The following is a 17,849-nucleotide window of genomic DNA, read 5'->3' as shown; positions in this document are numbered from 1 at the left end:
AAAGACTTGCCCCAAGGAGCAACGGATATTGTGAAAATTCTAACAAGGTAGTGCACAAAAGCGATGAGTCCAGTGTACAGAGCAAATTCAAGGTCTATATTAGGAGTTCATCATGGAAGTGCAAGAGATGGCAAGAAGGTATCGGCACAGGAGGCATATTGTTTCATCGAGCTCATGGAACAATGCTATGCCAATTACCATAAACCCCTGTTAGACATAATCTTTAATCACAGACAGAACAACATTTTACCACCAAGGGGTGAGCAGTGCAGTTAAGGCATATTTCAGAGAGGCCTCGCATGGCACCTGACATGACCCTCTCCTGTTAGGATGCCCACTGCCCCTGTCCCTTGTCAACAACAAACTGCAAAGGCTACACAGAATAAGAGCTTGATATGTCTGAATATGAAAGCTTGACAGCACACGTAATTCACCCAAGATCTTGTGGAAAGTGAGCAATCAGACAGCAACACGAACATCCTACTGCTGATCCTGGCTGCATCTATTTTTACCTGCCTGCCAGGTAATGGTAACCTATACACATGTACCTTTCAACTAATTCACTTCTGTTGACGGAAGCTTGCACTGCATTTGTGCGCGCGCAGAGGAAGCTTGCTCTGCTGCTGCCTGTGATTTTTTTATCTAAAACGAACAATTGATGGACAGAATGCAGAACAATGTCATACATTCACCCCAGTACAGAGATCTGGGCCTAAATCCATCGTTTTTTTGCACTCCACACCCCCCCCCCAGTCAGACATGGCCATATGCAAATCAGCCTTGACCCTGTGCCTCATGGGAACAGTCCAGCCCGAACTGCCAAGCCATGTCTTTCCTGGACCGGAATCAAACATCCAAGGACCGGTTTCTGGCTATCAGCCTTCATCAGCCTGGATAGCTTGACTCCAGTGGTGTGGAGAGCATGGGACTCACGTCTGAGCATACCCAGCCCACTCGGCGTGACAAATGCAAAAACAACAATTGATGGACAGAATGCAGAACAATGTCATACATTCACCCCAGGAAAGAGATCTGGGCCTAAATCAATGTGATTTATTATCTGTTCTGTGTGGGGATGAAAGGAGTGTTTGGGGAGCTTGTGGTGTCCACAATCCTAACTGCTGTTTGCTTTGTCAGTGCTTCTCAAACATGACATACATGAGGGAAGAGGCAGAGCTTCCTCGCATGAGGTTGGCATTTGTAAATCTCTGCAAAACCTTTCACTGGGATCCGCAGGAATAACATTTAATTTTTAAAGATGGTCTTTCGACATATGCTGCTAATGCGCACCAAATATGTATTTCAATTCACTCACTAAACGTACCCGGTGTGAGATCTGAACAATTCACAAGAAGGGCTTTCTCTGCCTTTTTATTGGTAATGTGTAAATGTATATATGCTGCCAAACAGGATAGATTTAGACTAGAAGCATACATTCCCAAAAATTCCGAAGAACAAAATTGAAGATTTCACAGAAATAATCAGGAGAGTGTATCACCCTGTTGACTTCTATTCAAGCAGAGGCAATTTCAGGAGGGAGACAGTCAAAAGAAAGCCATTTATGGCTTCGAAAATCAGGAGTCTCCCATCGGATTCGGATCCATTGTATGTAGCAGCACACTGTGGACGATTATCCTGGAACCCGGGAGTTCTGCAGCTGACTTCAGGACTGTGGCACGAGATCAGAATATAGTCTTGTGATCACACCGGTTTGACTGGACGGCCAATGTTGGTATGATCCTGGGGGCCCATGGGCGCTGTTTAGTTTGTTCCTAGGGACATGGTGAAATGCAGAAGCTGTTTTTTTTCTGCTTCACGATGCAATATATCCGTCGTGGGAGTGATTTACTTCCTGTGCATTGCCACTGGAATTGTTTGCCTTTGCAGTGCCCCTCCTAATGCCTTTGCCCCGCCCCTTTCCAGAACCCCCTGGCATGCATTACTATGGTGGGGCACTTGGGTGCCATCGCGGAGTTTAATACTGGGATCGTTATGCACAGCGCATAATTACAGGCCTCAGACTCACGCAGCATTCCGTGTTATTTATTATTGCGTTGTGCCAAACGATGCAATTTCCAAATGACATCCACTCTAGATATTAGCAGGCCTAGTAGTGACTCGGATTTTTGTGGTGTTATAAAACTCTAGCATCGTGGAAAGTTAACTTTTTCCTGTCACTCTAGCTGTCTAGCAATGTTTCAGAAGGTTCTGGCCCAAATGTTAGCGTCTTGGAGGTGATGTATGTGCTATTTCACTAGTGCAAAATCAGAGAGCAGGCGCCGCAATCTTTTTTAAATGGTTCCCTGCCATTTTGTATCTGTTTAAAGATGGTTAGTCGACTTACCCAGGTCTGATGGCTTGCAGACTAATGCATCCCAGGCAATCCGGAGGTCAGAAATTCGAAGACCCAGCTCGTCACTTTGTTTCTGAACGGATGAAGGATTATCGAGGGGCTTTATGTAACAGGTAATGTCGCCTCTCGACAGCACTGTGTGGTAAGTGCCAGCTGATCTAAGCAACTATGTTACATGAGGCTGACATAAAAAGGAAAGATGTTTTTAAAGCATACGCACGCTGTTACTGTAAATGCATAGGTACATTTGTAAAACAATCACATGCAGCAGAGAAGAGCCCTCCCTCCCCAGTGCCAACATTCCCAGCATGAGTGTTTAGATTTTCACTATGATGGCAGGCACCTGAGTCCTGCGGACCCCCTGGGAATGTCTCACGGACCCCTGGGGGTCCGCGGACCACAGTTTGGGTAACGCTGATCTATAGGATGGCCAGTAAAGTAAAAACTCGCTCAACAAAGGCCAAACCTCCCATCCCCCTCACACCCCGGGTAAATGTTCTAGAGCCCAATCTATCGCTTCCACCAAACGTACAGCCCACTGCGATTGACCTCATGCTGAGGAAAGTTATTGGGGTAGTATCTAGCGAAATAGAGCGAGCGGAGAGACGCCTATCCTTAACGCCAACAACTGATCTATCCACACCCCCGCAGGAAAACCATTACGAGACAAGGGTTGGTTCCCCATTTGTCATCTCGGAGTCACCTGTTCATGATATCCCATGTGCACAGTTGGCTGTCGCTCCAGAAAAGGCAGTACCATTATCTAATAATAAAGCCCCTACCAGCAGGAAAAAAAGAGCTTTTGCCACAAAGTTGTGCCCAGAAGAAAACAAAATTACGCCCTATTACCCCCCAATCTAGAAGTACAGAGGATGAGGTCATCGAAGTACAAGCATCACAGGCGCCAGATCCGCCGAGCTGGGTAGCTCATGTAATCACAAGCTTACAAAACCATCTAGAACTGCTTATTGCTAGCCAGATTAAACCACTAGTTAGCAGGTTAGATAAAATAATAAACAAACTAAATAAGCAGGGGAGGACACAGGGCATCATGCCGAATACAAGAGCATTAGGCATCACTGCCACAGTGGATATTGGCTCAGACCCTCAGCCCCCCCACAAACCAACAGTGCCAGCAGACGGCAACAGACTGATATACAGGCACCAACTCCCTTAAATGCCTCATCTCAAGCGGGTGCTGACAATAATATAGTAGGAGTAGGAATCTTGGGCACAAGATCGGGAGCGGAGTCAGCCAATATTACAACGGCAAAATGGAAAGCTCCCGACCCCTAAACCAGCGGAGACATATCACATAAGTCGGGAGAGAAATGGAGGAATCAGTAGTCCTGTGACAACCATACATTTACCCCCTGAAGCATGCCCATATGTAGTTGTACTTGTGGGGATTCCAGTATGGAAACCATAACAGAAAGTGACACACACTGAATTAAAAAATAAGATTATATTTTTGTTAAAACAGAATAGGCCACTACCCGACAACAAGAATGGGGAAATCCTGCACGTGAGAAGGGTGAACTGGCTAGGTAGCAGAAGCAAGGACATAGCGGGCAATTGTATAATTGTATACTTCAGGGATACCAGTTTAGTGGAGTACATATTAAATAGTGGCAACATAAATCATTACATTCTAGTGTTCAGACTTTAAAAAAACTGGATTAGCTCAGCAAGGATTGATTGGAGTATATTCAGTGACCACAATCCTTTAGTTCTAGAACTTACATGTCAAGGACTTTTAAGAAGTGCTGACAGCCAGACACCAAGATTAGGGCAATTGAACAGGCAAGATGGCTCAGGTGGTCGAAAATTGACGGGGAGGCATTTTACAAATCTCTAATGGCTAAAGGGAAGGAACTGATTGATGAATGCTTAGACCTAGCGATAGATGGGTATTCCCTGGTCATGGCGTTCGGGTCAGTAACTAGCCTGATAGAGAGTCTACTGAAGGTAAAATGCCCTAGTAGAAATACCACACACCCAAGATGGTTTGATAATAATTGCTCACGAGCTTTGAGAGACCTAAAGCTTAGCCTGAAAGCCAACCCGAGGGACAAGTTGAAAGTGGCCCATTGTAGACAAATATATAAAAGCGTCCTGAAGCAAAGAAAGGTTTCCCTTCAAGTGGAAGTGTGGGCCGACCTAAGGGAGGCGGGGAAAAGAGGGGACTCAACAGAGTTTTGGAGGATAATCAATAGGCCATGTTTTCAGGACAATAGCACCCCTGGTATTGGGACAAACATCTTACCCGAACAGTGGGTGACACATTTCGAGGGACTATATAACCACAATCAGGAAACTGACAGAAGAAATAACTAAGGGGATTCAAGGCCTTACTCGTAACAAAGCTCCAGGCCCTGATGGTACACCACCTGACCTGTATCTGAGCAATGTAGATCTATGGGCTCCCATCCTCACGAGGGTGTTAAATGCGGCTATTAAGTCCGAATTGCCCCGCTCTTGGACTACCGCAATAATTGTCCCCATTTTTAAGAAAGGCAACATGGACAATCCCCAATGCTATAGGCCAATATCACTAATCGATGTTTCAGACAAAATCCTGTGCCGGGTAATTTTGAAATGGCTCATGGATTGGACGGAAGAGCATCATACCATTTCTGACACCCAGTATGGTTTTAGATCTGGCAGGTTCACTAGTGATCAATGTCTTAACCTCTATTTGTTGGTGGCAAAATACACTAAAGCCACCAACGGAGCTATCTACTTGGGGTTTATCGACCTAGCAGCTGCGTTTGATCATGTGAATAGGAATAAGCTATGGGTCGTGATGAGCAAATGGGAATTGATCCAGGTCTGATTGATTTCCTTAGAGAACTACACTGGGACACCACTGCCAAAGTCCGCTATAACATGGGGGGGGGGGAACAGAACCCTTTCCATGTACTAGTGGAGTGAGACAAGGTTATATTCTTGCCCCTTTTCTTTTCTCTCTTTATATTAACAACTTGGAGAGAACCCTGATTGCCTTGAATACAGATTGTCCAAAAGCAGGAACGCGCCATATACCGGTGCTATTGTACGCGGATGACGCGGTCCTGTTTGCCCGTACACCGAGGGGCTTGCAATGTTTAATTGATGGATTTGTTAATTTTATGGACACCTTAGATCTATCGATGAACTTAAGCAAGTCCTTTGTGATGTTGGTGGGCACGAAATCCTGCAGGAAGTTTGCATATAAAATAGGGACTCATACTATAGAGAAGGTGCAGTCTTTCTCTTACCTCGGGTTGCTGTTTGATGGGGCACTAAAATTCTAATCTCTAGTAGAAGAGCGGTGCACAAAACTGATATCCTCAAATGGCACCATAACAAACTTTGCCCGAAGGCTGGGTCGTTGGTCCCCGGAACAGGTTATGAACCTATATGGCTCTATAAGCAGCACGAAAGCCATGTATGGATCAGAAGTGTGGGGCTTCGTGAATGTGAAGCAATTGCAGCTGGAGGAAGATAAATACCTGGGAAGGATCTTAAAAATCCCTCAGAGCACCCCAGCAGTAATTGCGCACAGAGAGCTAGGCAGACCTTTTATTGAGGATCAGGTTAAGCTTAGACCCATTATGGCATGATTAAAAATGTAGGCAAATCCTGAGGCGGACCGTAGCAGACAAATTATGAGAGATTGTCTACAGAGGGACAAAGGTCTACAGATCCCATGGCTAAAATACATCCAGACCACTTCAGAGGATCTAGATCGAAAGGATCTTTTTAGCGACCCAAGTACATTATCAAATCTTGACAAATTACAGATTAAAAAAGACGTTGCTTGTACGGTTTGCCACAAATAGAGCAAGAGTGGAAATGTTAAAACATTCTGTAAGTGCCTATTGTCTGATTAAGAATAGCGAGGGTATGGAACCAAACTTATATTTGATGGATAACTCTCAGGATAGGTTTTTAATGTCTCGTTTTAGGCTTAATTTATTACCTAATATACTGGCTGATACACCAGGTTTTACTTCAACAATTGAGCAGAAGGGTGCCTGTGGCTGTGACAATCGGTCTCCGCAGGACACCCTTCATTTTGTACTTTTATCTCCCTTTTATAAGATGCCTAGACGTAAAGTCTTGGTGGATATTCTAAAACAGGCAAGATTTCGCCATGCCAAGGCTGCTTTGCACTTTTTACAAAGAGCAAATGACACGCGCACTTTATACTGTATTATGAATTTTATCAGGGTCTCTGTGAGGTTAAGAAACACAAGAGGACAGGGTTAATTAATTGTCCTATCACAAATATTTTTTAAACCTTTTAATTCTTGATCGATGAAATTGGATGGAGTTCAGATATGTTATTTAATTGCTTTTTAAATTGTATATATACTTTTATGATGTTTTTTTAATCATCGAATAAAGATTTACTGAACTGAACAATGAGAGAGGTCATAGTTGTGTATTTTTGAGATTCTAGCAGGCTCTCAAGCAGCAAAGCGCACTCATTGCCAGTAAGCTCAATGGGTATGCAGTTGCTCGCTAAGCGGGCATCATGGGTGATCCGAGGGCGCTCTAAATGGGTGACTAATGCATTTGAATGCAGTGATGCGGAAGTACAAGAGAAGAGCTATGTGTGGGCCTCAGTTCCATAACAGGAGGAAATGCAATGTGTTAGGATTGAAGTAAACCCAGACAGCTCTGTCTTGTGTCAGTGATGGAATAGCATGAGTTGTGGATCAGGAATAAGGTGCATAGTGTAATGAAGTGATTCCAAGTTACAAAAGCATTTAAGGTTTAGTCTAGGAGGTAGGATTGCAACCTTTCGTAGAGGAAAATACCAGCCAAATGTTTATGTTTTAAGAAACAATAAAGGCCCAGATATTATACTAGAACTGTTTTCATTTTTAACATGGCCTTGCGGTGTTTGCTTACTTTAATTATCAGTCAATGATCATAAAGGTTAATCTGTAGGTCATTGTAAAATGTTTTCTTCTATATATTTACAGTTTTAAGTATGCGCTGATAAGGGAAAAAATACCAGCTTAGGGTGATTTTCCTTATTCTTGAACCCTCTGGGACTAGAAAATACTGGTCATGCTGGTACAAAATTCTGCCAGATTGCAGCCCTATTAGCAGGAGATGAGAGTTTTGAAATATGATTCAAAGAAATAGCACTCACTAAAATGTACTGTCTAGTCAGGGCTATGTAGCAGAGTTCTTTACATAGTAACTTACTGTAAAGCAAAAAAAAGAAAATTATTCAGAAAGAGAAGGTTGTTCTGCTTTCTGGTGCCTGAATAAAATCCCTAGCAGTTCAACACTCTTAGGCGGCAAGGTGCTGCAGTTCCACATAACATGGAGATCTAAACACAGTGTTATTTTATGTACGAAAGATTTTGGACTACACTGTTAGTTATTTGCACACCTGAGTCTGACTTAGTGAGGTCAATAGCATAAGTACCATTTATGTAGCTAGTAAAGTAGAGGCCTTTTGTTTTTATAAACAATTGTTGTCGGTGCTTTGACAATCTATGTTTTTTGTAAATATGCTACAGCTATATTCAGGATTTACATACACACGTATGTTATCATCTCTATTTACCCTGTGTGTTAAAAGATACACTAGCAGCCCCAAGGCAGTGGGTGCACCAAAACATATCATACAAGCACCCTCGTTAATATATGGTCAGTAACTAAACTAGATTTTATCTATGCTGTTAACTTTCTTGCTATTCCATTAATCTTACACTTATTGCATATTTTTAAAACACCTTTAGTGTCATCATGGTCAACGGTCATATGACATCACTTCCTGTGATGTCATTGTGAGGGGTGGTCAAAGGGTGTTTGATGTCACTTCGCTACGTCTAGCATTTGGGTGAATTGACATTCATGGCCATACATGTAGGACCTTGGAAAGCAAAAGAGGAGAAAAGCGTGAAGTGCTCAGATATGCGTTCCACAACTTGACTTCAATAGAATGATCAAGCTTTAATGAATCGAGAGGTATAGAAGATATGAGAAACTACAGTGCACATTTTGGAAAGCAAGTATACAAACATAGTATGCGTAAAACACAGTTATATTTAAAAAAAAAGGATTGATGCAAGGCTAATATAGTAAACGAATGGCATTTGTTTTTTAAAATATTGTTTAAATTAAAAGATGAATTCACTGCAAACACCACAATATACCCTAGCACTTCAAATATGAGAAATGCACCCTCTAGTATTTCTCCACAGACCATGCAGTTGAGTTGCTGAGACAGAAAGTAAGTTAACGTAAAGCAAACCCCAGTTTTTATGGGTGCTTGCTGATAGACATTTGTGCGTGAAAGGCCTGGTAGTAACCGGAAGTGGGCTGAACTACTTTCCCATGCTCTATACCAGGTGTCTCCAACCTTTTCTGTAACAAGAGCTGCTCATATTCAATGAAAATCATACCAAACTACTGATATTTTTAGTGTGGTAATAGTGATCATGTCAGAAAAGATTACATAAGTAGGCACTCCATGCAAGCTTACCCACAATATCACGTCAGTACATCATACACGGTTGCCATCACCATCCCAAGTAAGGCTGGAGATCTCATTGACAAAACAGTCTCTTGCTAAGATTGTAAAGTTGGTTATTACCCCACTCTGGCCTGCACAAACTACCAGTGACACTGGTGAAGGTTATTAGTCACTTCTTTATTATTTATTTAATCTGTCCCGGGAGCACCGGAATCGCACTCCTAACTATACGGAGTCCGCGGCGCCAATGGAGATCATGGCCGCTGCCGGATATCCGATGACGTCATGGTGCGACGTGTGCGGTACACTAGACCACTACACCACATCTCCCCCCTTTAACAATAACAACGATATTGAACACTCTTACTTGCAGGTCATGTCTTACGCTTCAAACCTTCTGGGGAGGTGGATCTTCCTGCCTCTACGTGTCTGTATACCGTGGGTTCCTCTGATGGAAAACTGTTGTGTGAGTTCACAGTTCTGTGTTTCGCGGCGCCTTCTCCTTCCCTGTTGCTCCCAGGGTGCTCCTCCTTCCTCGGTGTGTCCAACTTCGTCTCTCTTACGTTGTTCCAATTCTCCACGCGGTTGCACTTCGCCATCCGGTCTTGAGACCATACTTTGCCGTCGCTGAGGAGTGCTGATCTTGAGTACGGTTCCATGACTTGCAATGGTGGGGTAAATTTGCTGTTGCCATTCTTCTTCACTATGGGGTTCCTTACTCTCACCCACTCTCCTCTCTCCAACGTGGTTTCCTTGGTGCTGTGCATCTTGTCGAAATGTTCAGCGTACACCGACTGTGCCTTCTCCAAATTCTTCCGGACTATGGCAGGTGACCAGTGGCTCTGAACTGTAAGGTCTTTCCATGCAACGTTGTCCTTGGTGAACGGTTCACTTCCTCTCAGTATCCTGAACGGGCTGTACCCTGTGGCCGTAGGCGTTATGCTGTAGGCCCACATCAGCCTTTTTATTTCCTATTCCCAGTCTTTGCCCTGGCTGATGGCTGCCTGGACCGACCCCATGATCACTCTATTAAATCGTTCCACGAGGCAATTTCCCGTGGGGTGGTATATCGGTGTGCGCCTCACGGCTATGCCGTTCCTCTCCATATACGCATCCCATTTGGCTGAGACGAACTGCGGCCCATTGTCACTTAGTATTCCCTTGGGTATACCCTCCCTTATTAAGGTATCAGTAAGAAACGCCAGTATGGTTTCTGTTTCTGTGTTCTCTTTGATGTCCCCTTCTGGCCACTTCGAGTACCTATCTATGAGTACGGTGAGGTATTTCGGCATGCCTTGTCCATCCAGAATTGGCCCCAGAATGTCAATGGATATTTCTTCCCACAGGTTTTCTAGGCAGTTGTACTTCCTGAGGGGTGGACGTAGCATCCTTTGGGTCTTGTCGGCATGCACGGACATATTTCTCAATTTGTAGGTCCATCCCTGGCCACCAGTAGTCTTCTTTCATTCTCCATTTGGTCTTGACGATGCCAAGATGTCCTTCGTGCCCTATAGCTAGGAGTTGATTCGTCAAGGACTGTGGGGGGACTACTTTGGCCCCCGCAGCAGGAAACATGGATTGTCACCAATGGAGAGCTCCTCTCAGATTTCCCAATATTGTTTTACACCATTGTCCTGCAGCCTCTTGTCCGGCCACCATGTGGTCACGTATGACTTCACGGCGTTGAGTGTAGTATCTTTGGCATACTCCGCTTCCCATTCCTGGGCACTTATGGCTCTTTCAGGGTCCCCTGTGGTTGCTATGGCGTAGTCTTCCCATTCGCTGCTGGTCTGGTCTTCGGCTCTCTCTTTGGACGCCGCTCTGCTTAAGAAGTCTGCTACCTTGTTTTTGTGGTATGGTATGTACTCGACCTCGTACACATAGTCTAGTAGCCTCAACGTCATTTTCGCTATCCTGGGTGTCGCGTGGTCGTGTCCGCTCGACGTGAGCACTTTCATCAAGGGTTTGTGGTCAGTGCGTAGTAAAAACTTCCCGCCCCACAGAAACTGCCGAAACCTCTCCATTGCCCATACCGCCGCCAGCATTTCTTTTTCTACGACGCTGAACTTTTGCTCGTTCGGGGCCACGGCCCTGGATGCAAAGCTTATCGTGGCACTTCCTCCTTCGTCTGTGCGTTGCGTCAGCACTGCGCCCAATCCACGGTCGCTGGCGTCTGTGGTCAATATGGTCAAGGTGTCTTGGTCAAACCCTTGTATGGGGACGGCTTCACAGATGTTCCGTTTCATTTCTTCAAACTCCTTCTGTTCTGTTTCAGTCCACTTGAACGTTGATTTGTCCCTCAATAGTTGTCGCATAAAGTGCGTTTTTCAGGCAAAGTGGGGAACAAACTTACTATAGAACTCTGCCATCCCCAGGAAGGTTCGGATGTCTTCTTTGTTTCCTAGGGTGGGAGAGTCCCTGATTGCTGTCACGTTCGAGGCCTTCGGTTCGATCCTTCACTTGCTGATTTCGTGCCCCAAGTATGTGACTGAATTCACCCATTCTGCATCAGTGTAGTTAGTACTGTCCTCACTTTTCTGTCGTGATCTTCTCTTGTTGTCCCCATCACAAATATGTCATCTTGAAAAAACTGGATGCCTTCCATTTTATGAAACAGTCGATACATCAACTATTGGAATACGGCGGCTGCCGAGGCCAACCCAAACGGCATCCTCAAGAATTTATAACAGCCGAATGGGGTAATGAACGCTGTGAGATGGTTGCAGGATTTGTGTAACGCTACCTGATGGTACGCTAATGTCAAGTCAATTGTGGTAAACCATCGCACACCCCTAGTCTTCGCCAGCATTTCATTTATTTTGGGGAGTGGGAACTTGTCCACGACAATGTTCTTGTTCAGCTCGTGGAGATCCACGCACAATCTCAACTTTCCGTTAGGCTTTTGGGCAACCACCAATGGCGCCAACCACTCAGCGCTGTCGATTGCTTCTATTACCCCGTTCTCTTCCAACCTCTATAGTTCCTCCTGTACTGCAGCTCTGCATCTGACCGGAATGTTGCGTACCCTGTGGCATGAGGGTTGAGCCCCTTCCTTCAAGCATATTTTGTGCGTGAATTTCGCCATACACCCTATGGTTTCTTGGAACATGGCTGGATATTCTTCTCGCCATCTTTGCGCCCCTCTATCAAGTGCGTCTGTTGTCATGAGGACTTGTGTGCGTCCTCCTGGGTTTAGCTTTATTCCGAGGGCTCCTTGGTCTCTCCAGCCCAACACGGACGGCCCCTTCTCTGCCACGTATAGTTTTCCTCCTGTTGTTCTACCTTTAAATTCGAATGGCATCTGGCAGTATCCCACCATTGGGATAGGTTCGCCCGTGAACATCACCGGGTGGATGTCCGACGGTAGAAGGTGCTGGTTGGTCTTGGGTGCGAACTCCCTCTCCCACACACTTCTCTGAATGATCGTGTATGGTGATCCAGAGTCGGCCACCATGGTGATTGGTATGTCTCCTATCGTCATTTCACACTTGGGCTTCTTATCTGTGGCGCACCCCAATCCCAGAACTTGCTCTCCCACCATCAGGATTTCATCATCCTCCTCGGTCTCCTCCTCTTCATTCTCTTTGCGTGAGTCTGACGCTATGTACTTGACTTCGCTTCTGAAGGTCTTCCTCCTGTACGGACGTGTTGATCGTGTGCATAATTATCTGGTCTCTTATTAATTCCTCATGTAGGGCGCCAAACTTACATGTGACGGATAATTTTTGTAGCGCTGCCACGTATTCGTCCACTGTTTCTCCTTTTGCCTGTTTTCTTTGGAAGAAATTGTATTGGTCTATGGCTGTGCATACAACAGGACGGTGGTGCGCATCTAGATCCTCTAATGCATGCTGAAACACGTCAGTGTCTGCAGCTGGTCTTTCCTTTTTCACTAGGTGGAGGTATTGAGGTTAACCTGCTGGGCCCAGGTTATGTAGTAGTATTTTCTTGCATCATGCGCTGGTGAACTCTTCTCCACCTTCCTCTTCTAACACCGAAAAGTCGTTGAGGAAGTATGGTTTCCAGTCCTCCCAGGGCATCTCTGGTTCCCCAACCTTGGGCAGGAAGGGCACAGGTTTCGTCAATGAAAATGTCTGCGCACACATGTTCCTGATCTCGTTGGCTCGTGGCTCTGGGTCTTCTGCGCCACCCTGGGGGCCTGTGCCGAGGTGTTTGTGCTCAGCTGTCATGCTGTCCTTCTGGGGGCTACTTTCCATCCCCTCTGGGTTGTCGCCCCTGTGCGCCAGCTTACCGGAGGCCTACTTGTTGTGCTCCCTCGCCGATCCACTTGCGCTGCAGGCTGCGCGGCGTCGTCTGGCGGCTTCATGCTGCGACGTTCGTGGTGGCCCCAGTGGACGCCTTTGCTTTGGTGGCGTGGCTATGTGGTCTGGCTGCGTGGTCGTGGTGTCTCTGCCATGCTTCCGGTACCCTAGTGTGTGGACGGGGTCCGCTTCTGGCACGTGCAGGCGAGTGGGGGCTGGGCACGCTGCTGTCCCTGCCCTGTTGTGGGTTCTGGGCGCCTCCCTGAGTCGGCCGGCACCGTCACTGCCTCCTCGCCATTGTAAAATTGGTTATTACCCCACTCTGGCCTGCACAAACTACCAGTGACACTGTTGAAGGTTATTAGTCACTTCTTTATTATTTATTTAATCTCTCCCGGGAGCGCAAAAATTGCGCTCCTAACTATATGGAGTCCGCGGCCCAAATGGAGATCATGGCCGCCGCCGGATGTCCGATGATGTCATGGTGCGACGTGTGCGGTACACTAGACCGCTACACCACAAAGATCAGTTGCCAAATGTTCATTGGCTAGCCTAATTTGGTCTGAAATCAACATCAAAGAGGAAAGGATGAATATAAAACATATCTCGAACGAGTATAGAAAACTTTGGCCTCAGTGGACTATGGAGCTTAGCCATATCCACCCAAGCATTCAAAGGGGCAGTAAACAAATCCATTAAGCTGCAATGCTGGCTGGAAGATAAAGGGGAAGTGGCCAAACATTCACAAGGGTGGCTGGTATTGAAATCATATGACGACCGAAAGAAGTTCCCCCTAATGTAGTCTACTTACTCCCTGAGGATCAAGCAGAAACTACTGCCGCTGAGGCTTGATGAAATCCCGACTTTGGACTGTATACCAAAATGGCAGGAAGAATGTCAGAGGGGTGACCTGAAATGTTGCTTGTGTCACTAGACAGATGAAATGCTGCTGCACGTCCTTTGTACTTGCCCAGCACCAGGGGACCAATGGAGAGCTGTCGAAGAACGAATTGAATGCATTAGGGATCAGGACATGTAGGTCAACAGCAATTGAGTAAATGGACCCAATGAACACAAGGCTCAACATCCGTATGGTGCATGTTTTGGACTCTTTCAAGACTCTCGTTAAGGAAAATTCCCAAGATCAGCTGGGGCCAAGGCTATTAACCAAGAGAGGTTCATCAAGAGTCCGTAGATTCCACCCATATTATGGTGGGCTGCTATGGGGAACCTGTGCCCATCGACTCCCTATCCCGCAAGGCCAGACGTCTATCCTAAGCACTACTGATTAACTGTACTTTTATGGTTGGCTGCTAGGTGATCCGATCCCCCTAAGTTCGAATTCCAGCACTATAGCACTTTCTGTGTAATTTTGCACGCAGCTCATGGCTGTTAACCCTACACCATTGTATCGGTATGGCGGTCTGCTAGAGAGAATCTGGGCTCATTGGTTTCCCTTTCCTGGCATGCTGAGTCCTGATGTTATTATGATCTGATATTTCATGCTATTTCGCACACAAGTGTAATATGAAATCAATATTTTTTAGATGCCTTAAATTTAGGTACATATAAAATTTCACATGAATCTAAACATGGTGGCTCCTTGTGCGTGCCATGGTATCTTGGTGTCAATGACCGTTGGTCTGAAGGAGGAATATACCCTGTAATTTTTTAAACAGTAGTCACCCTGACCATATAATAATGACGCCCTGTTTTTTTTTAGATGTTGATTTTGAGGTGCCTGGTTGCTGATTGCTTTTAATACTCTCCATTCTACCCTTTTTTTTGCAATTTTATTTTGTAGTTAATTGTATTTTTATTCATAATGTTTATGGTTTTCAATGACTAATAGAAACATTTTATTCTTAAAAAAATTCCTAGACTGAATCTACATGGGTAATACATGACAGCCATAGCCGCGATTCCCTGGCATCAAGGTTTTAACATTAGTAATAAGTCTCCCTAATGCCTTGTGATTTATCACTTAAATATCAGCTTATTAAATATATTTGAGAAATCCAACAATTTTTCTCCAAATATGAAAATACACACAATTTCATCCCGAATACACACTTTTCAATTTTGTGATGCATATATATTAATTCAGCTAATTCTAGTAGGAGAGCTACTTATAAGTAGCTGGAGAGCTAGCAGTAGCTCACTAGCTACTAGTTGAGGATGCCTGCTCTATAGTGTGGTGAGGAAAAACAAAAGGTGAATGACAATTTAGCAGACCAATAAGTGAAAACCGTTATCTTGAAGCACCTCTATGTATGTATAAATGTTGCATTATTTAAGATGTGTTTAATAAATAAAATGTCTTGACAACTCCTATTAATTAAGTTCTTCTTTAAAATTCATTATATACAACTAATGTTCCTATTTCCCATTAAAGGTTTAAATGTAACACATTTTTCCTACTAAATGAAGTTTACAGAAATAAGACGTGTTCAGAATTCAGATAAGCACGAGTATTCATCAATTTTCAGTAGTCTTTAAATACTGGTCTTAAATAAGCAGTAATAAGACACTAAAACACCTTATGTTTACGCTGATATTAAAACCAGTAGAAAATCACAACTGGGTCAGTATTTTTCTCCTCTGTTACACGAGTGAAACAACAGGAAATTAACATTACAATATTGAGCAGTCTTGCAAAAAGAAAATTTGCCTAATAACAGTGTGTGGCAAACCATCACCTTTACATGAAATGTTTACTTCTGTTTTGCTTCATTGGACAGCCGTGTTAGTGAATCCCCCATTGTTGGCCTTCCCGTTTTACCACTTCTTGGTATATCTCAGTTACAGTGATCGAGATTTAGGGGCATATGTAGGTAATCTCCATTTTGCGATTCTGAAATAGCGATTTTTAAGGAATCGCTATTTGAGAGTCGCAAAATGGAATGAAGTATTAATTTGCAATTTTTTTGCGATTACCTAATATTCCTTAATTGCGATTAGCAAATTGCGAATCGCAATATAGGAATGAGTGTCCCATTCATTCCTATGGGCCAAGAGACCCATAGGAATGAAGGGGGATACATTCTCAAATTTCGATTTTCTATGAGAAAATCGCAATTTGGGAATCTCAATCCAAAGGACACCTGTTGCACCCCTGGAATGTGCCTGTAAGTACACGTGGCGCACAGACATGCCCTAAGGGCATGTCTGTGCGCCATATGACACTTTGAATAAAAAAAAAATTGCATTTTTAAAGGAAATCGCAAAATACCATCTACTTGGAGTAGGTGGTATTTTGCGATTCCTTAAGCCTGAATCACATTTTTTAATTGACTCCTACATAGCATTTAAGGAATGGCAAAATTGCGATTCCTTAAATGCTTGAGCAAAATAAGGAATCGCAATTTTTGCGATTCCTTATTTTGCTAATATGCACCTACATATCAAAACGCCGTTTGCGATTCGCAAACGCCAAAATTCGCCAAAATATGCCCCTTAAAGACTTGAGATATAGAAGTCAATAATTTATCAGTATTGCTGACATTTCTGTATAGTAAGGTATTTTTTTATTTTCCATTTCAGGTTTGGAATGCCCTCGTCGTTTGATGAGCAGCTTTGCATAACAATATTTGATCCGAGGCTCTGCAAATACGTCACTGTGAAAAAAGACGATTTTGCCGTAAACTGCGATGTCCATAGCTACAATGGTTAAAATCAAGACTTTGCTCTCACTCTTCCCCTTTTACAACTTTGATGATTCACTTTGCTAATAAATACAGTAATTATTTTGAGGAATCAAAATATTTTTCTTGTATGTAATGTCATTATACGATAATAATCATTTAATAAAAATATAAGAAACTTCTTTTTTAACATTTAAAATGCATATGCTCTGTCCAATAATGAGAAGTTCAGCAGGGTCTGGGACGCCAATTGTGTTTAGTGGAAAGAGTCTATCAAGGATGCTGTTCTTCTATAGGGACCACTGAAAAGCTACAATTTATGGAAATAACCAATGCAGGAGATGAGATTGACAAATATTTGTCAGACCAACCTCACTGCATACACTAGAAAACTAAACTGTGCAGAAGAGAGACTGACAAAACATTAGGTGGATACTTCTTGAAGATGAGTCATATGAAGGAACGTTTTGTTCCTGCAACAAATTAGGGATAGCACTATCATATTTATAGTTGAACCTTTTATGCAGTGCCATAAAAGGTGTTAGGGTGCTTTTGCATTGAATCGTTTCTGTAAATGTAAATAAGAGTTTATTGTTATTAGTTAATAAAAACCATCACAATGTACATATAAAAGCAATCCTTTTTAAAATAATCACTTATATTAGAAACATGAAATAATATTGCTACAATTATGGAAACTCTTTTTGTCTCATTAAAAACGTTATCATTGTAAAATTAATTCAGTCATTAATGTGGATACTCTTCACCGTTGCTATAAAGTGACGTATACCTCAATATAAAATTTCACAACTCTAAATGTCAACATCTTACTACTGTTTTAATGGCATATAAATGTAATGTACTCATTCTACGAGGCAAATTCCTCCTGCTATAGTATGCAGCTTACAATTCTGCTTGACTGCTTTATCGTGAAGTTGTAAACATTTCAGAAGTTTGATTATTAGCTGAGGATCTGTAGGGGCCAGACTTCTCATGATGGCTGTTCTTCACATACGTATCCCTCTCCCATTAAATAGGTGTTTCAAAAGTGTATCGCGTACATTATTCAGTTTGAGACATATGGTGACCAAATGCACAAAATCCTC

The 17,849-nt window shown here is 43.6% G+C and overlaps 1 protein-coding gene across 1 annotated transcript in view; it reads left to right on the top strand.

Moving 5' to 3' along the window:
- LOC144752545 (beta-microseminoprotein A1-like) overlaps positions 1–16,793 on the top strand; it is a 192,688-nt gene extending 175,895 nt beyond the window's left edge. The window contains exon 4 of the mRNA XM_078640441.1: positions 16,643–16,793. Within this exon, the coding sequence (XP_078496567.1) occupies positions 16,643–16,772 (130 nt within the window). The 3' untranslated portion in view covers positions 16,773–16,793. The remainder of the gene's footprint in view (positions 1–16,642) is intronic.
- Positions 16,794–17,849: the final 1,056 nt, after the last annotated feature.

The sequence above is a fragment of the Lissotriton helveticus genome, chromosome 5_1 (assembly GCF_964261635.1).
Source record: "Lissotriton helveticus chromosome 5_1, aLisHel1.1, whole genome shotgun sequence".
Lineage (NCBI taxonomy): Eukaryota > Metazoa > Chordata > Amphibia > Caudata > Salamandridae > Lissotriton > Lissotriton helveticus.
This window is presented reverse-complemented; position numbering and strand designations above follow the sequence as displayed.